The sequence below is a fragment of the Canis lupus genome, chromosome 4 (genome assembly GCF_003254725.2).
Source record: "Canis lupus dingo isolate Sandy chromosome 4, ASM325472v2, whole genome shotgun sequence".
NCBI classification, from domain to species: Eukaryota; Metazoa; Chordata; class Mammalia; order Carnivora; family Canidae; genus Canis; species Canis lupus.
This window is the reverse complement of record NC_064246.1, coordinates 19,650,164-19,671,442: the sequence shown is the minus strand read 5'-3', so window position 1 is coordinate 19,671,442 and position 21,279 is coordinate 19,650,164. Positions and strand designations below refer to the sequence as shown.

Sequence of the window (21,279 nt, the reverse complement as noted above, 5' to 3'; positions counted from 1 at the left end):
CGCGATTCTGGAGACCCGGGATCGAATCCCACATCAGGCTCCCAGTGCATGGAGCCTGCTTCTCCCTCTGCCTATGTCTCTGCCTCTCTCTCTCTCTCTCTGTGACTATCATAAATAAATAAAAATTAAAAAAAAAAAAATCACCCATCAACAACAACAAAAAACCCCAGGACCAGATGGCTTCACTGGTGAGTTCTACCATTCAATAAATAATGCCAATCCATTACAAACTCTTCAAAAAAATAGGAAACACTTATAAATGCATTTTATGAGGCCACTATTATATTCATACCAAAGCCACACAAAGACTCTACAAGAACATAAAATAATAGGCCAATATCCCTGGTGGACATAGGTGCAAAACTCCTTAACCAAATACTAGCAAACCAAATGTAACAGTACATTAAAACGATCACATGCCATGACCAAGTGGGATTTATCCCTGGGATGTAAAGAATGGTTTAACTATCTGCAAATCAGTCAACACCACATTAATAGAATCAAGGTTAAAAGTAATATGATCATCCTAATAGATCCAGGAAATGCATTTGGTGAAATTCAGCATCCTTTCATGATAAAATTTCTCAATAAAGTATAGGAGGAAGGAATATGCCTTAACATTATAAAGGCCATAAATGACAAGCCTACAGCTAACCTCATATTCAGTGGTGGAAAGCTGAAAGTTCTTCCTGTAAGATCAAGAATAAGACAGGGTTGCACACCCTCATCACCTCTATTCAGGATAGTACTGAAAATCCTAGCTAGAGTGATTATAGTAAAGAAAAAGAAATAAAAGGCATCCAAATTAGGAAAAACTAAAATGGTCTGTTTGCAGATGACATAATATTATATATAGAAAGCCCTTAAGACTACCAAAACTCTGTTTGAACTAATAAATGAATTCGGTAAAGTTGCAGGATACAGAGTCAACGTACAAAAATCGATTGCATTTCTATAAGAACAAACTCTGGAAGAGAAATTACGAAAGCAGTCCCATTTATAATATCATGAAAAACAAAATACTGAGGAATAAATTTAACTCAGGAGTGGAAGAGGTCTTTCACTGAAAACCATGTAACACATCAATGAAAAATTGAAGAGGACGCAAAGAAATGGAAAGATACTGCATATTCTTGGATTGGAATAATTCATTTTGTTAAAGTGTTCATACTACTGAAAGTGATCCACAGATTCAGTGTAACCCCTGTCAAAGGTCCAGTGCCATTTTTCACAGAAATAGAACAGACCATCCTGAAATTCATATGGAATCACAAAAGACCTAGAATAGCCAAAGCAATCTTGAGAAAGAACAGCAAAGCTGGAGCATCAAGCTCCTGATTTCAAACTATATTACAAAGCTATAGTAATCAAAACAGCATAGTACTGGCATAAAAACACACATAGACCAAACAGTAGATAGCCCAGAAATAAACCCACATATAAACTAATGTTTAACTAATCAGTGACAAGACACTGACAAAACACAATGGGAAAGTTTGGTCTCTTCAATAAATGGTGTTGGGAAAACAATATATGCAGAAGAAATTGGATCCCTATTTTTACCATTAACAAAATGTAACTCAAAATGGATTAAAGGCATAAATGTAAGACCTGAAACAAACTCCTAGACGAACACATGGAGTGAAAAGCCCATTGACATTGGTCTTGGTAATTTTATGGGTATGACACTAAAAGCACAAGTAACAAAAGGAAAAAAAAATAGGTGGAACTACAAATGAAAAAAGTTTTTGCATAGCAGAGGACACATCAACAAAATGAAAAAGTAGCCTGTGGAACGAGAGAAAATATTAGCAGACCATTTATCTGATAAGGAGTTAATGCCCAAAATATAAAAGAAACTATAACTCAATGGCTAAAAACCCAAATAATCTGGTTTAAAAATGGGCAAAGACCTTGAATAGGTACTTTCCTAAAGAATATAATAATAAAAGGGCAACAGGTACATGAAAAGGTGCCTCATGTTAGCATCATGATCCATCAGCAAAACTCAAATCAAAACCTCAGTGAGGTAACATAACCTGTTAGAGTGACTGTTAAAAAAGACAAAGGACATCTGTTAGAGTGACTGTTAAAAAAGACAAAGGACAAGTATTGGTGAGGATGTGAAGAAAAGGGGAACCCTTGTCACTGCTGGTGGGAATGTAAACTGGTGCAAATAGAAAACAATATGGAGGTTTTTCCAAAAATGATACATGGGGCTATATGATCCAGGAAATCCCACTTCTAGGTATATTATCTGAATGAAATAAAAACAGATTCATGAAGAAATAATTCCACTCCCATGTACATTGTAACATTTTTCACAGTAGCCAATAAACAACTTGAGTGTCCATTACCAGATGAATGGATAAAGAAAATGTATGTTGTATATACACAAAGGAATAATATTAAGCCAGAAAAAAAGGAATACTTGTATTTGCATCCATTTACAACATGGATGAACCTGGAGGTTCATAATAACATTATTATAAGTGAATTAAGCTAGAGAAAGACAAATACTATTATTTATATGGGGAATCTTTTTAAAAAGTCAAATTTGTAGAAATGTTGTTTGCCCCAGGGGCTAGGGAGTGGTGTCTATAGAGGAAGTGGGAAATTGGTTAAGGGTACAGACTTTCTCTTATGAGTAAATTCTGAAGCAAGATTTGATGTACAGCGTGGTGACTATAATTAACAGTACTGTATTCTATGCCTGAAATTTGCCAGGAGAGTAGATCTGAAGCATTCTTAACAAAAGTAGATGGTGGATGTGTTAATTAACTTCTTTGTGGTAGTCGTTTCACAATGCATACATATGTCTAATCCCGTTGTATACTTGAAATATATACAGTTTCATTTGTCAGTTCAATCATACCTAAATAAACCTGGAAAAAATGATACCAGTTACAAAAATCATAAATAAAAATGGACATTTTTGCCATTTCTATCAAAAAAAGAAAATTAATTTTGTAAGTCGATAACGATATTAGTTACACATTTATATGTGTGAGAGGCATATGCCATTAAGGATACTTAACACATTTATAGATGAAATGATTTGATGACCAGTTTATTTTAAAGTACTCCAATACTTTTTTCTTTTTTGCTTTAAAGTACCCTGAAAAAGGAAAACGGGAGGGGCATTGATGAAACAAGGTTATTTAACTTTTGCTGGTGGTTAAAGCCAAGTGATGGTTATATGATGATGTATGTATATATATTTGTATGTACGTATGTATGTATGTATGTATTTATTTATTTATTATATTTGTATTTATATTTGTATATACATGTCTTTACTTTCGTATAATTGAATTTTTCCATGATGAAAAGTTTAAAAAAGAAAAACCAATTTCCTTAAATAGTAGTATATATACTTACACTATTAAATGATGAAAGCAGGATATAAAATTGTATATACAGATACAGCTCTGAAGAAAAGCAGTTGAATTGAAAAACAGTAATTGTACTTGTGTTAAGCTGTCATCACAAATTACTTTTTTATACATAACCTTATCCAGTTGTACATTTTTACCATAAGTTTTTTAAAGACGATATATAGTAGACCCTTGAACAACACAGGTTTGAACTGAATGGGTCCACATATTCACAGATCTTTTTTGGTAAAGTTTTTGGAGATTTGCAACAGTTTGAAAACACAGGTAAACTGTGTAGCCTAGAAATACCAAAAAAGCTAAGTTAGGTATTGTTTATGTTATCAGTAAAGCTTTCAGTCAGAAGTAGGCTATTAGTAGTTAACTTTTGGGGGAAGCAAAAGTTGTATGTGGATTTTTGACTGCATCAAGGGCTTAACACCCCTCCCTCCCTGCTTTGTTTGAGGGTCAACTGTATATTGTAGCAACTATGTGTTAAAAATAGCTATATTTGTGCACTCTGGTTTAATTACAATCTTTCTGCAGAGTCTTTATGTCAAAAGCATAACGAGTTTGAAAACTGAAGATACCATTTTTAGGTTTTGTGATATTTTATGGGTGTGTACTTGGGATTCAACAAGAATATAATGATCATGAAAGGCAATGCAAAAAAATTATTAGTATCTCTTTAACAATAGCTTCAACTAAATATGACAAGGACATAATTAAGTACTTTTAAAATATGTGAAAATAACCTGGAATTCTCTTAGTTTTAAGTCATTTTACCTTGAAAACTCAGCTATCACCTAAATTGTGAAGACAATAGAAGAGAAAAATTGACTCCATATATTAAAGATGTAACCTGTTTTCTTAAAGATTATTTTATCAAGCCTTCTAATTATAAAGGGTTTTGTCTTTATTTATTTATTTATTTATTTATTTATTTATTTATTTATTTTTTAGGAAGGTGGCGTCTTTACTTTTGGAGCTGGAGGGTATGGTCAGTTGGGTCATAACTCTACCAGTCATGAAATAAACCCACGGAAAGTTTTTGAACTTATGGGAAGCATTGTTACTCAGATTGCTTGTGGAAGGTAAGCTATTATATAAGAGAATATCTTACTCTCCATAACTCAGTTATTAGGATTCTTTTTTTGACAGTCCAGAGGCCTTTTATTTTTTTACACGTTTTTGGTCATGAATTTATAGGGAGTGGGTTCCAGCAGCTGAAGCTTCTTTCCATTGGTTTGCACAAAATGTACTTCTCTGGGTGGAGCAGGCTGGCACTTCAGTTGAACTCAAGTATTTTTTTCTTTGGCTTTCTTTTTTTCTGATCATTTTTCTTTCTGTGTTTCAGGAAGCGGTATCTTGGCTCTCAGAGTGCTTAATGTTTTCATTTTCAGTACACACAAAAATTTTTTAGACAAAAAGAATCTTGCCCTTGTTTATTTATAACAGTGCCAAGAGCATGGTGGGTAACATTGTAGACTTGATTATTGAAATATTTGTAGGACATTCCTTTTTTTAAAGATTTTTATTTATTTATTCATGAGAGACACAGAAAGAGAGGCAGAGACATAGGCAGACCGAGAAGCAGGCTCCATGCGGAGCCCAATGAGGGACTCAAGGATCACGCCCTAAGCCAAAGGCAGACGCTCAACCACTGAGCCACCCAGGTGTCCCAGGACATTCCTTTTTGAATAGTGCCTGTCCCCTTGATATCTACAGTATAACCTTTCTTGTGGATTTGCATATATGTGGCCAAAGGAATAATTCTATATCTTCTAAAAGGCCTAGAGAACATAATAGGGGTGTCCCTCCTTTTTCCCTTTGTGTTGGTCATTTTGCAGATTACTAGAAGATGGCAGTTCCTAGCTGAAAGTAGGGAATTTTTTTTTTTTTTTAACAAATTGTTTAGCAGTTTAGGAATCTAAGATAAAAACATTCTTCCCTAAATGCTTAATTTGCTGCTAAGGAGTAATAGGAGAACATCTTTTATACTGATTATTTTACGTTTCTCTATTTGAAACAAATTTATCTGGGCAAAGACATTAATATTGAATATGTAATATTTGTTGTACATAACATCACACTTAAAGGGAAAGTACAAATCCTCTTTTTCTTTTCCACCTTTTTTTATTTAAAGAATGAGGAAATTGAGCAGCTGATTATTAGCAGCTAATTAATTATTTAACAGCTAGTTATTTTACCAGTAACCAATTGTTATTGATAAAAGTTGAATTGGAATATTGGTTCCCAGTTCTTGAGAGTAAATAGAAAAGTCACAGCTTTGAAATTGAGCTTCACCTTTGGTGGGTTAAATTAGGTAGATTCCCAAAAACAAAATGTACTTTGGGTTTTAACCACTTAGCTTAATTTTTTATATGTAGTATATATCCATATACAGTAGGATTCAATTTTGCCAACTGTTAACTTCAAATACATGAAATCACACTGTAGGTAGTCTTTGGTGACTTTTTTAACATGCTACTTATATGATTATCTATATATGTGAAGATGTAGTTTTCCATCATAGAGTATTGCTGTATTTTATTCAGTTATATGTGTATATAATTATTTGCTCATTCTGTTACTGGCAGCTGTTTGGGTGCTTCCAGTTTTTGGCAATTACAAATAATGTTTTGAACATTTGTTATATGATATACATAAACCTTCATATCTCTAAGTATTTACCTAAAACAGGATTGTTGAGTCATAGAGGATACTTACCTTGAATTTTGCAGGTTAATGTCACTCTGTTTACCAGAATGATTATATCAATTTACATTTCTATTAATATTGTATGAGAATTCCTGACACTCTGTGTCCTTGTGCCCATTTGGTATTGTCACACTTTGAAATTTTTGCTAATCTCTTGGGTATATAGTGTTCCTTAATCATGATTTTAATTTGCATTTCCATGATTTGATACAGGTTGAATTGAATCTGTAGATCACTTTGGGAAATGTTGACATCTTAACAGTAGTAAGTCTTCCAGTCCACGAACATGAGATATCTCCCCATTTATGTCTCTAATTTATTCCAGTAATCTTTTTGTAGTTTTCATCATATGTCTTTTAAAGTTTTTTTTGGATTTTTCGTTATTAGTGTATGGAAATGGAACTCATTTTTGCATGTTAATTTTGTATCCTGCTGCTTCGGTGTCTTTTATATTTCTGATAGTTCTTTTGTGTGGAATCTCTAAGGTTTTTTGCATATAAGGTCGTATCATCTCTACACAGAAATAATTTTACTTCCTTTTCAATTTAGGTGCCTTTTATTTCTTTTTCTTGCTGGAACTTCTAGTATTACGTTGAATAGAAGTATTCAAAGTAGGATCCTTGTCTCATTCCTGTTCTTAGAGGAAAAGCTTTCAATCTTTTACCATCGAGTATGATGTTTGTGGTGGGTTTTTCATATATGGCTTTTATTATGTTGAGATATAATTTTCTTTTCTTTTTTTTTTAAGATTTTATTTATTTATTCATGAGAGACACACACACACAGGGAGGCAGAGACACAGGCAGAGGGGGAAGCAGGCTCCATGCAGGGAGCCTGACGTGGGACTCGATCAGGCCCTGGGCTGAAGGCGATGCTAAACCACTGAGCCACCTGAGCTGCCCAGAGATAATTTTCTTTTATTGGTACTTTTTTAGTGTTTTTATCATAAAATAGTATCAAATTTGTTGATTTTTTTATTGAAATGATGGTGTGGGTTTTTTCTTCATTGTCTTAGCCTTGTAAATTAACACTGATCAATTTGCATATCCTGAACCATCTCTGCATCCCATTTAGTTTTTTCAATATACTACTGAATTCTGTTTGCTAATGTTCTATTGAGAGTTTTTGCATCAGTACCCATAAGGGATAATGGTCTGTAGCTTTGTGTAGTGTCCTTGTCTGACTTTGATATCAGGACAATGCTGACCTCATGGAATGAATTAGAAAGTTGTACCTCTTCAACTTTTTTTTGGGAGGGGGCGGTGTGTGAATAGGATTGGTGTTGATTCTTTAAATGTTTGGTAGAAGTCACAAATGAAGCCATTGGTGTAAAGCTTTTCTTTGTTGGGAGATTTTTTATTATTGTTTCAGTTGTTTTACCATTTACAGATCTGTTGTGGTTTCTTATTTTTTTGTGATTTAGTATTAGTAGGTTTTGTATTTCTAGGATTTTGTCTATTTCATCTAAATCATCTAATTTGTTGGCAAAGAACTGTTTAAAGTACTCTCTTACGATCCTTTTTATTTTGGCAGCATAAGTAGTAGTGCCCCCACTTTTTTTTTTTTTAAGATTTTATTTATTTATTTATTCATGACAGACACAGAGAGAGAGAGGCAGAGGGAGAAGCAGGCTCCATGCAGGGAGCCCGACACGGGACTCGATCCCAGACTCCAGGATCACGCCCTGGGCTGAAGGCAGGCGCCAAACCTCTGAGCCACTCAGGGACACACACCCCCCCCCACTTTTATTCTGATTCTAATTTCTTCTTTCTTAGTCAAATTAGCAAAAGTTTTGTCAATTTTGTTGATCTTTGTAAAACCAATTTTTAGTTCCATTGACTTTTGCTATTTTTCTATTTTCTATTCCATTTATATCAACTCTCATCTTTATTATTTTCTTTCTTCTGCCAGCGTTGTGTTTAGTTAGGTGGTTTGGTGGTTTGTTTAGGACCTTATATTGTCAAGTTGGGTTGTGCACATGAGCTCTTTCTTGTATTTTTTGTTTTGTTTTGTTTGTTTTTGTTTTGTTTTGTTTTTGTCTTTTTTAGGTAGGCTCCATGGCCAGCATGGAGCCCAGTGCGAGGCTTGAACCCAGAGCCCTGAGATCAAGACTTGAGCTGAGATCAAGATTTGGACGCTCAACCAACTTAACCACCAGACACCCCAAGATCTTTCATGTTTTTTAATGTAAATTTCCCCCTTAGCACTTTTTTCCCCCGCATCTTTTGTTTTGATATGTTGTGTTTCATTCTCTTAAGTCTTGTGATTTCTTTGATTCATAGGTCATTTAAAAGTATGTTGTTGAAAAAAAAAGTATGTTGTTGAATTTCCACAAATTTGTGAATTTTCTAATTTCTTTGTTACTGATTGCTAATGTCCTCCTTTTGTGGTTATAAAAGATACTTTGTATGATGTCTATCTTTTAAAATCTATTTAGACTTACTTTCTGGCCTAACATAGGGTCTAACATGGACAATGCCCCATGTGCATTTGAGAAGAATGTGTATGTTGTCATTGGGTAGTGTGTGCCCTGTTACATCTAGTTGACTTAATTGTGTTGTTCAGGTCCTCTGTTTCCTTACTTCTGTGTGGTTATTCTATTATTGAGAGCAGGGTTATTAAAGTCTCCTACCATATTGTAGAATAATTTCTCCCTTTAATTCAGTTTTTGCTTCATATATTTTGATGGTCTTTTATAAGATGTGTAAATGTTTTTGTTATCCTTTTGCTGTATGGAGCTTTTTGTTAAAATATAATGTCCTTTGTCTCTTATAACCTTTTTTTTATTTAAAATCTATTTTGCTGGGTATCCCTGAGTGGCTTAGTGGTTAAGCTCCTGCCTTCGGCCCAGGGTGTGATCCTGGAGTCCCGGGATCGAGTCCCATGTTGGGCTCCCTGCGTGGAGCCTCCTTCTCCCTCTGCCTGTGTTTGTGTGTGTGTGTGTGTGTGTGTGTGTGTGTGTGTGTGTCTGTGTCTCTCATGCATAAATAAAATCTTTAAAAAAAAATAAAATCTATGTTGTCTGGGGCACCTGGGTGGCTCAGGAGTTGTGCATCTGCCTTTGGCTCAGGGCATGACCCAGGGTCCTGGGATCAAGTCCTGCATCAGGCTCCTCTGGGGAGCCTGCTTCTCCCTCTGTCTATGTCTCTGCCTCTCTGTGTCTCTTATGAATAAATAAATAAATAATCTTTTTAAAAAAACTATTATGGCTACCCTGCTCTCTTTTGGTTGTTGGCATGAAATATCTTTTTCCATCTTTTCACTCTTAGCCTATTTGTATCTCTTGTAAATAATATATAGTTGGATCATGTTTTATTATCCATTCTGCCAGTCTCTGTCTTTTGAGTGGACAGCTTAATCCACTTACAGGTAATTACTGAGATGTAGGGACTTTCATCATTTTGCTCTTTGCTTCTTGTCTCTCAATTCCTGGATTTATTGTCTCCTTTTATGTTGTTTTTTTTGCAGTGAGATGTTTTAATTTCCTTCTCTGTATATTCTATAGCTACTTTCTTTGTGGTTACCATGGTGATTACATTTAATATCCTGAAGTTATAATACTAATTCAAATTGATACCAGGTTAACCTTAATAACATAAAAAACTTTGCCCCTATGTAGCTTTATCCCCACCTCCTTTCAGTTATTGATTTCACAAAATAACTTATTTATACATTGTGTATTCAGAAATATGTTGTTTATGCATCAGTCTCTTAAGAAAACAAAATAACTTGTAAATAGAAGTATAATGCTAGCCTTTATAAACATCCATGTGTTTACCTTTACAAAGATCTTTATTTTATCATGCAGCTTTGAGTTACTGTATGATGTTCTTTCATTTCAACCTTTAGGATTCTTTTTAGCATTTCTGGCAGGGTAGGTCTAGTGATAACAAATTTCCTCAGCTCTTGTTTATATATAAATGTCTTAATTCCTCCCTCACTTTCAAAGGACAGTTTGCCAGACATTAGATTCTTGGTTGAATTCTAGTTTATTTTTTTAAGCACTTTGACTATGTTAGCCCAGTCTGTTCTGACATCCAGAGTTTCTCGTGAAGAATCTCATACTCTTATTAAAGATCCCTTAGTTATGACAAGTCATTTCTCTCTTGATGCTATCATATTTCTTCTTTTATCTTTTTTTTTGTAATTTAAAAATTTTATTTATTCATGAGAGGCACAGAGAGAGGCAGAGACATAGAGGGAGAAGCAGGCTCCCCACAGGGAGCCAGGTATGAGACTCTTTCCCGGGATCTGGGGATCATGCCCTGAGCCGAAGGCAGACGCTCAACCGCTGAACCAGCCAGGCATCCCTCTTCTTTTATCTTTGGACAAATTGATTGATTGTAATGTATCTTAGTGTGGGTCTCTTTCAGTTCATCCTTTTGGAGTTCATTGAGTTTCTTGGATCCTTATGTTTTTCATCAGATTTGGGAAGTTTTTGGCCATTATTTCTTCAAGGTTCTCTCTCTTTAGCTTTTTACCTTTTAGAACTTCCATAGTACCTATGTTGGTCCACTTGATGATATCCCATAGATCCCTTAGTTTCTCTTCAACTTTAGTCTTTTTTCTTTCTAATTTCCAGTTCCCTCATTTGTTTTTCTGCCCACTCAAATCTGCTTTTGAGTCCCTCTAGTGAGTTTTTCATTTTAGTCATTGTGCTTTTCAGCTCCAAAATTTTTTGGTTTGTTTTTGTGTTTTCTGTTTTTTTATTGATTTTTACATTTTTGTTTATATATTGTTTTCTTGACTTTTTCTTTACCTTCTTTTAGTTATTTGAATATCTTTAAGATAATTGTTTTAGTTTTTGTCTGTTAAGATTTTTCATCTGGTCTTTCTTGGAGACAGTTTCTCTTGTTTTTTTTTTTTCTTAGGATTTTATTTATTTCAGAGAGAGTAAGTGGGAGCAGGGACAAAGGGAGAGAGAGAATCTCGAATCTCAAGCACACTCCCCACTGAGTGCAGAGCCCAACATGGGGCTTGATCTCATGACCATGAGATCACAGTCAGAGCTGAAACCAAGAGTTGGAGTCACCCAGGCACCCCAGTTTCTGTGCGTTTTTTTTTTTTAAATAGACTTTCTTTTTTACAGAAGTTAGACAAAAATTAGGTGGAAGATACAACAAAATTAGGTGGAAGATACAGATATTTCCATTGAACTTGCACACACGTATAGACTCTTCCATTATCAACATCCTCCACCAAAGTGATATATTTGTCCCACTTAATGAATTTACATTGCCAAATCATTATCAGATGAACATAGTTTATATTAGGGATTCATTCTTGGTGTTATACACCCTGTGAGTTCAGATAAATGTATAATGACGTGTATCCACACTATTACAGTATTGCATAGAGTAATTTCACGGTCATAAAATTCCTCTATGATCTACCTATTCATCCCTTCCACCTCCCCTAACCCATGGCAGCCACTGATCTTTTTACTCTTAGTTTTGTCTTTTCCAGAATACTGTAGAGTTGGAATCATACAGTATATAACTTTCTCAGATTGACTTCTTCCACTTAGTAATATGCATTTATGTATGGTTCCTTCAGTTTTCATGGGTTGGTCACTGATTTTTTTTTTTTTTTTAGTACTGAATAATATTTTATTATCTGGATGTATCAATTTGTTTAAACATTTACCTACTGAAGAACATGTTGTTTGTTTCCAAGGTTTGGCAGTTATGAATAAAATAGCTAAAAATGTCTGTGTGCAGGTTTTTGTGTGGATACAGCTCTTTAACAACTTTGGATAAATAATGAGGAGCATAATTACTGAATCTTATTGTAATAGTATGTTTAGTTTTGTAAGAAACCACCAAACTGCCTTCCACAGTGGCTGTATCATTTTGCATACCCATGTTGGTTAATACTGTTTTCCTTTTAATGGGCTGCATTTCACAATTTCTTTGTAAGCCCTGTGGGTTTGTTTGTTTGTTTGTTTGTTTTAACTGAACATTTGAGCCTAATTGTGGCTCTGGACATCAGATTCTCTCTGTTTTCCAGGGTTTGCTGGGGTTTTTTTGCATATAGCATAACACCCAGTGCTCATCCCGTCAAGTGCCCCCCCTCAGTGCCCGTCACCCAGTCACCCCAACCCCCCCCCACCTCCCTTCCACCACCCCTTGTTCATTTCCCAGAGTCTGGTGTCTCTCATGTTCTGTCACCCTCTCTGATATTTCCCAATCATTTTCTCTCTTTTTCCCTTTATTACCTTTCACTATTTTTTATATTCCCCAAATGAATGAGACATGTAATGTTTGTCCTCCGATTGACTTCACTCAGCATAATACCCAGTTCCATCCACGTTGAAGCAAATGGTGGGTATTTGTCGTTTCTAATGGCTGAGTAATACTCCATTGTATACATAGACCACATCTTCTTTATCCATTCATCTTTCAATGGACACCGAGGCTCCTTCCACAGTTTGGCAATTGTGGACAGTGCTGCTATAAACATCAGGTTGCAGGTGTCCTGCTGTTTCACTGCACCTGTATCTTTCAGGTAAATCCCCAGCAGTGCTGATTGTCATAAGTTGACTCTGTGGCAGGGACACATAAGCCTTGAGGTATAAATGTAAGGTCTTCTCCGGTCTTTTCTGAGCCTGCTCCTCTTCCTGGACAGGCACAGTGAGTTTCTAAATTCCTCTGTACATTCAAAGCAAATGTTCTAAATTTCAAATGTCAGACTCTGAGAAGGGGAAAAAGAAATGAAGGGTGAGGGGAGAAGAAATTAAAATGGAAAAGGGGGGATGCCTGGGTGGCTCAGCAGTTTAGCGCCTGCCTTCAGCCCAGGGTGTGATCCTGGAGTCCCGGGATCAAGTCCCATATCAGGCTCCCTGCTTGGAGCCTGCTTCTCCCTCTGCCTATGTGTGTGTCTCATGAATAAATAAATAAATAAAATAATAAAAAAATAAAAAATAAAATGGAAAAAGGCACTAGCTTTTTAAATCCTCTGGAAGTCTCTTAGCTAGAAGAGAAGGACTCGGAACGGTGGGGCAACAACGGTGGCTCACCTACCTTTGTGTCTACATCTCCTTGATCTACAATCAAGAGTCCCAATCTCAAAAATAAGGACAAGGTCCTTGTTGCCAACCAACTCTGACTCCCTTAAGCTGTGTACAAGCAACTCCTGGAGTAAGGATGGCTCCCCGTCACAGGGCTCTGCTACAGGTTGAGATTGGCCAAAATTCATTAGAATTTACTACCTAAGCCTTCCCCTGGAAATTGAAAGCCTTTAATAGTCTCAAGAGTTCTAAAAGAGTTACAGACAGATTCTGTCAGTGCAAATGTTGTCTAGGTGGGGAGTCAGATTCCTGGTGCTTCCTACTCTGCCATCTTCTTAGAATCATCCTTTCATTGCTTTTTGAAAATTCCTTCACCCTCCTCTTTAGTGCCACTGTTGCTGTAAGTTAAGTTTCATATAAACACAGATCTGTCTTCTGTGGTCTGTATCTTATTCCTTCAGTTTTTTTTTTTTTTTTTTTAAGATTTTACTTATTTATTCATGAGAGACACAGAGAGAGAGAGAGAGAGAGGCAGAGACACAGGCAGAGGTAGAAGCAGGCTCCATGCAGGGAGCCTGATGTGGGACTTGATTCCAGGCCTCCAGGATCACGTCCTAGGCTGAAGACAGCGCTAAACCCCTGAGCTACTGGGGCTGCCCATTATTCCTTCAATTTCTATATCCCTGTGCCACTTTCACACTATATAAATTTTACGACACTATAATTCTGCTGTTTGGAATAAAGCAGATCTTTGTTCATCGTATCCGTCAAGAATGCTTGGGCTGGGGTGCCTGGGTGGCTCATTAAGTTAAGCATCTGTCTTTGGCTCAGGTCATGATTTCAGGGTCCTAGGATTGAGCCCCACAGTGGGCTCCCTGCTCACTGGGGAGTCTTCTCCCACCCCCGTGCCCCATGCACTCTCTTCCTCTCAAATAAATGAATAAAATCTTTATTAAAAAAAAAAGAATGCTTGCATTGTTTTGGCTTTTTACTTTCATAAAAATTTTAATATCAGCCTGTCCATATTCTCCAAAAAATTTGAGGGGAGTATTTAAAATTAATCTGTGTATTAAACTTCATAAAAATGTTGCTTCGTATAGTCAATGTACATTTAGAAATGCCTGTATATTTACTATCTTTTTTTCCCTCCATTCTTCATATTTTCTAATTCCTTTTGTCTGAATACCCTCTGGAATTTTCTTTAAGTAAATTTATAGGCCCTTTTATGTATCTAAAAATGTTTTATTTCACCTTCATTCTTGAATGATCTTGTCTAGCTTGGTAATTACTTCCTGCTTTGAAGATAACATTCTATTTTCTTTTGGCTTGGTTGTTGTGGAGAAAATAGCTATTAATCAGTATGTTGCTCCTTTGAAGGTAATGTGTTTCTTTTTTATCTTTCCCCCATTTTGCTTTCATTTGTCAAGGTATGATTTCCTCATTTTCTGATGAGGCTTCTTGAATCTGTAGAATAATATCTTTGATCAGTATAGGGAATTCTAAGCTAATATCTCTTTAGATATACCTTCTCCTTTCTTCATGGGATTCCAGATGTGTATTGAGTCTTCTCAATCTGCCTTGTAGCCTTATTCTTCATTTTCTATATTTTTTACCCTTTTTGCTGCTTTCTTGATTGTTTTTATGATTTGTGTTTCAGCCTGTTCTTATGCTGTCTCCTTCATGACCTATCTTAAACCTGTCCTTCATGACCTTGATTTCAGTTATTTTGGCTTTTTAGTTCTAGTATTTCTAACTGGTTCTTTTTAAAATCAAAAATTTTTTTTCTTTGGGATCCCTGGGTGGCGCAGCGGTTTGGCGCCTGCCTTTGGCCCAGGGCGCGATTCTGGAGACCCGGGATCGAATCCCACATCAGGCTCCCGGTGCATGGAGCCTGCTTCTCCCTCTGCCTATGTCTCTGCCTCTCTCTCTCTGTCTCTCTGTGATTATCATAAATAAATAAAAAATAAAAAAATAAAAAAAATTTTTTTTTTTCTTTAGTATTTCTAGTTGTCTTTCAGTTTTCAAGCTTGGCTTTTATTTCGTGGACACTAAGCAACTATTAAGCACAGTTCTACATTCTTGTGTGTGTTAATTTCATACCTGAAATCTTTAGGATCTTTTTCTTTTTTTTTAAGATTTTATTTATTTTTCCATGAGAGACAGAGAGAGGCAGAGACATAGGCAGAGGGAGGAGAAGCAGGCTCCATCACTGAGCCACCCAGGCATCCCACTATTTCTTTTTTTTTCTGCTAAATTTTGTTCATAGTGCTCTTTTTCTTCCAGAGAGTTTTTAGAAATGTGTGTTATTATCAGATTAACCCCCTAGGTGATTCCACTGTGCAGCAAGGGTTAAGAACCACTCCTTTGGTATACCATTTTGAAGAGGAGTTTAATGAACTAGTATTGCAGTAATTTTTTTTTTAAGATTTTATTTATTCACGAGAGACACAGAGAGAGAGGGAGAGAGACCGAGAGAGAGACCGGCAGAGACATAGAAGGAGAAGCAGGCTCCATGCAGGCAGCCCGATGTGGGACTTGATCCCAGGACTTCAGGATCATGCCCTGAGCCAAAGGCAGACAGATGCCTAACCACTAAGCGACCCAGACATCCCAGTACTGCAATAATTTTTAAACTGTATGTTCTTTCGCGATGTCACAGTGGTTGCTTCCTGAGGAGACAGACTGGGCAATGTTAAATCCTTCAAGCAGACCAGTTTGGTTTTTTTTTTATATGCTGGGATTCCATGTAACATCTCATTTGTTAAAAGAGTATCCTTGGTTAAAAAATTCTTACTGCCCTTGGCTCAAAGGTAAAATGGTTGTTAGTTTCTACTTAGTTTTTCAGTAATATGGGAGACTAGATAACTTGAAAGCCTTTTTGAATCAAAACACCTTTTAAAAAACAGATTAGTTTGCCAGGAACTAAAGGGAATGCCAAAGGGCAAAAACAAATCTGGGAACCACTAGTGTTTGTTTGAACTGACTTTGGAGGTGCCCTGAAAGAATTTGCCAGGGTGGATAATATATTAATTAGCTTATATTGCTAAACAAACCACCCTAAAACATAGTGGCTTAAAATGGTTGTTTCCTAATAGTTCTTTGATTTGGTAATTTGAGCTAGTTTCAGCTGGCTAGTTCTCGTCTTAGCTGGATTTAGTTCATCAGCTGATTATCTGGCTAAGAGCTGGGTGGTTTGGCAAGGTCTTAGCTGGGACAGCTTGTCTCTGCTCCAGGTTGTATGTCATCCTTTACATGCTAATTTTGGATTAGTCTCATGATAGTGGAACGGAGGTCCTAAAGAGAGAGAGGGAAAGAATGCAAAGCCACTTGTAAGGCATAATATTAGATCAGGTATGCTGTCATTTCTGCCCCATTCTGTATTCAAAGCAAGCCAGAGGTTAGAGCCTAGATGTCAGACATGGAGAAATAGATTCCCCAACTTGATGAGAAACAGTTGCAAAAGTCATAGTGTAAGCATAATGGGTATAGCGAGAGGAATAATTTTGGCACTTTTGATAATATACCATAGAGGGCAAAGGAGTTTGGGACAGGAGATGAGACCTAAGAACTGATAGAAGCATTAGTGAGGCCTGAGAAACTATCTCCTCCAATTAAAATTACATCATGGAAAGAGTTCATCATGAAATATTCCCTTGTTGGCATAAGGAGACTTCCTGTTCTTGGTTTAGTTTCTGTCTTGAATCTCCTCTATGAATTTGTAATCACAGGACTGTCCTTAGGTGAGTTTGGGGCTTGTCAAAATCATCCTGGATTGTTGTGTATATATTAAATTTCACGGTGTATAACGGGTTTTAAATGAAATAACAGGGTGGCAAATTTGGGGTTAAAAAAATACTTCTAGAAATGGGATGAAACATTATCATTGAAATTTAAAAATAAAGTGGGTAATTAAAACAAGTTGGATATACTGCTAAAAAGAAAAGTAATGATTTGTAAAACATCCAAAGAAATTAAACACAAAGGGGCATGGGTATACAAGAGAGATTAAGAGACTGGTAGGATATATTGGAAAGTTGCAACATTTGTGTAATACTATCAAGGAGAAAATAATTGAATAAATGTGAGACAGATAGTATTTATAAAAATAACACTTAGGAATTTGCCAGACTTGTTTGAAACAGTCAGACCTGAGATGGAGGAACAGAAGGCCTGAGCTGGATAATCATCTTTAATCCAAACATATAGTGTTCCTAAATATACAGTGGTGAAACATCAGACGGAGTTCCATAGGTTCACTGATTAGTGGGTTTTTCATCTTCAGGTCTGCAGTTTCTTAGGTTGGCTTTACTCTGCTACCTCCAAAGGAGCCTGAGTGCATAAGCATCAGTTTCTTTTCTTTTTTTTTCTTAAAGATTTTATTTATTTATTTATTCATGAGAGAGACACAAAGAGAGAGGCAGAAACATAGGCAGAGGGAGAAGCAGGCTCCATGTAGGGAGCCCGATATGGGACTCAATCTTAGTACTCCAGGATCACGCCCTGAGCTGAAGGCAGATGGGCTCAATCATTGAACCACCCAGGCATCCCAAGCATCAGTTTCTTTAGAAGAATATATTTATGTGTTGTTTGTTACACATACACACACACACACACACACCTGATTGGTACTGGATTTCTTGCCCAGTTCTTATTGTAAAACTTCTGATTGATGTCCAGATGGTGGGCCCTCATAGACGATAGCTTTAGGCTAGAATGTTAGAGGGAAGGGAAGGGGAGAACTTGGACAGTATAGTTAGATGCTACCTCTTATGTTGAACCATCCCTTATAAGGGATTCTAGTATAGATGTGGGCCTTTTTAAATTTGGACATCTGTGGAAATTTTCTGGGTCATGCTTATGCAGCCTACGTACGTGGTAGAGAATTCATTCAGTGTAGAATAAGACTTTTAATAAATAGTATGTACAGAAAATTTTAGAACTATAATGGTTTTGTTAATGTATTTTGAAAGAGAAGAATTATACCAGTTAATATTTGTGTGGTTTTCTTAATGTAAGTTATTTGGAAGGTGACATTAAGTCTGAGATTTTCTATCATTTTACTCTAGGCAGCACACTTCTGCTTTTGTTCCTTCATCAGGACGAATTTATTCTTTTGGACTTGGTGGTAATGGGCAGCTAGGAACTGGTTCAACAAGCAACAGGAAAAGTCCTTTTACTGTGAAAGGAAATTGGTTCCCTTATAATGGGCAGTGTCCACCAGATATTGGTAAGTTTTCTTATATTAAAGATTTGCTACACATTAAATTTATTGTTAAAATGTACCTCTTAAATGATGAAGTTTGCTGTGTTTGAAGTGAAAGAATTCCAAAATAATATTGTTTAATGAAAAGAGCAAGATACAAAATAGCATATACATTTGCTGAATTTGTTTATACTTGCTTATTTATACATAAGGAAGCTCATGATAAATAAAGTAGTAAACGTGGTTTCAGAGGGCTGGACATATGGGAACTTGGGTGGTGGCTAGATGTTAGTAGGCCCGGAATGTTTTGTTATGTGTAAAATACACATAACATAAAACTTACGAACTTAACCATTTAAGGTGTACAGTTCAGTAGTGTTCAGTACGTTCACATTGTTGTGCAACTAGTCTCTAGAACTCTTCATCTTATAAAAGTAAAATTCTGTATTCATTAAACAGCAACTCTGCATTCACTCTCACTAGCTGGCAAACACTATTCTACGTTCAGTCTATGTATTTGATATGACTATATATACCTCATGTAAGTGGAATCATACAGTATTTGTCTTTTTTGTGACTGACTTATTTCATAAATTTAGCATGATGTGTTTAAGGGTCTATCCATGTTATAGCATGTGCCAGGATTTTTTTCCTTTTTAAAACTGAATAACATTTTATACATGTATGCCACATTTTGTTTATCTGCTCATCTGTTGGTAGACACGTGGATTGTTTCTACCTTTTGTGACTATCATGTAAAAACATGGGTGTACCAAATATCTCTTGAAGACCCTGCTTTCAATTTACTTGGGTATATGCAGAACTTGAAAATATATAACAATTTCTATTTTCTTTCAAAGATTTTATTTATTTATTGATGAGAGACACAGAGAGACAGAGAGGCAGGCTCCATGCAGGGAGCCTGATGTGGGACTCGCTTCTGGGACTCTGGGATCATGCCCTAAGCCAAAGGCAAATGCCCAACCTCTGAGCCACTCAGGCGTCCAAACAATTTCTATTTTTTTTGAAATTTGAATCATATGGATATATTACCTATTCAGAGTATTAATTTTTTTAATTTGTTTTTATATGGCTGCTGCTTTAGCCACATGGTGTGATTTATTTTTATTCTCTATTGTTTTTTTCAGTAGATCTGGTTATTTTTTTTATTGGTACTAATTTACTAAAGAGTTTGAAATATTTTGAGTGCTGTTTTCTTATTTACTTCTTAACATGCTGCAACTAAAATATGCTTTTTAAAAATACGTATATTTCCTTTATCATCCTAAATTATTCTTCAGGGTTTTCTTCTTTGTTCATTTCTGTGTCTGAGTTTCTTTGGGATTTTTCCTTGAATTGTGAGACTGAGGGATCTGCTGAGGTTTTACTTAGTGATGAGCATACAGCGAAAGTTGATATTTGAAAAGGTCCATAATTTTTTTTTAATGACCTTGAGGTTATTTATTTATTTATTTATTTATGTAACTAAAAGACTATCTCAGTTATGCTTTTATTTAGCAAAAGTCAGAATACGATACACTTTTTTCTTGTTTCTGTTTCATTTTGTATTTTGTATATGTCTTTATTTTCTTCCAGTCACTATTAGGTTTAGAACATGCATTTATTTTAGTAATACTGTTCTTATGCCCTTAATGGCATGTTGATGTTTTACTATATTAGTTTCTTTCATGAAAAGCACTGTTAATAACATAACAAAGAGATTTTATAATTTAAAGCAGCATGAATATTGTAAGGAATCAATATTTGTATATTTGTAAAGTTTAGTCACTTAGAGGTGTATTTTGTTATCCTTGAAACAGTGTGCCTTGAAGTTATTTGTATTCAAATGGGAAAGGAAATGGAATTTTAAGATTAGTTGTTCCGCTGCAATTCAGTTTTATTGAAAAAATTATCATTCACAGTACCCAAAAGGTGTAAACACCTCAAGTATCCATCAACAGATGAATCGATGAAAAAAATGTGGTATATGCATGTAATCGAAAATTAGCCATAAAAAGGAGTTTTTGATCCATGCAACAACGTGGATGAACCTTGCAAATATGCTAAGTCAAAAGAGCCGGACACAAAAGGACAATATATCATATGACCACTCTTATACGATATACTTAGAACAGTCATATGTACAGAGACAGAAAGTAGCACAGTGGTTACCAAGGACTTGGGGAAGGAGAGAACAAGGAGTTATTTAATGGGTACAGAGTTTCCGAGTGGGTCTTTAGGTCTAAAATGAACCTTTTGTAATCAATTGTTATTGGTTTTTTTATTCATTCTAATATCCTAGGTCTTTCGATTGTAGCATGTAGTCCATTTACAATTCAAAAGTGATTATTGAAAGAAAAGGATTTAGTTCCATTGTGTTACCTGTAAAGTTAGTGTTTCTGGTGATGTTCTCTGTTCCTTTCTAGTTTTTGTTGCTTTTGGTAGCTTTTTCCGCCACTCAGAGTCCGCCTTAATATATCTTGCAGAGCTAGTGTAATAGTCAGAAACTCCTTTAGTTTTTGTTTGCTTGGGAAATTCTTAATCTTTCCTTCTATTTTGGATGATAGCCTTGCAGGATAAATTATTCTTGGCTACATGTCTTTCCCATTCAGCACGTTGAATATATCCAGCCATTCTCTTCAAGCCTGTTAGATGTCCATGGACAGATCTACTGCAATCCTGATCTGTCTTCCCTTGTAGGTTAAGGACTTTTTTCCCTTGCTTCTTTCAAGATTCTTTCCTTGTCTGTGTATTTTGTGAATTTGACTATGATATGCTTTGGCAATGGCCAGCTTTTGTTGAATTTAATAGGAGTTCTCTTTACTTCTTGAATTTTGATGTCTGTGTCCTGCCCCAGATTACTTAAGGGAAGTGTTCTGCTGTAATTTCAAATAAACCTTCTGCCCCTTTTTCTCTCTTCTCCTCATTCTTGGAGTCCTATGATACAAATGTTATTACGTTTTAATAAGTCA

General features: G+C 35.8%; 1 protein-coding gene across 15 annotated transcripts in view; it reads left to right on the top strand.

The window, feature by feature from the left end:
- The window catches only part of HERC4 (HECT and RLD domain containing E3 ubiquitin protein ligase 4), a 133,445-nt gene that overhangs the window by 45,839 nt on the left and 66,327 nt on the right, over positions 1-21,279 (top strand). For all 15 annotated transcript variants that reach the window (XM_049108987.1, XM_049108988.1, XM_049108981.1 and 12 more), the window contains 2 exons: positions 4,338-4,468; positions 18,171-18,331. In XM_049108987.1, the coding sequence (XP_048964944.1) occupies positions 4,338-4,468; positions 18,171-18,331 (292 nt within the window). The remainder of the gene's footprint in view (positions 1-4,337; positions 4,469-18,170; positions 18,332-21,279) is intronic.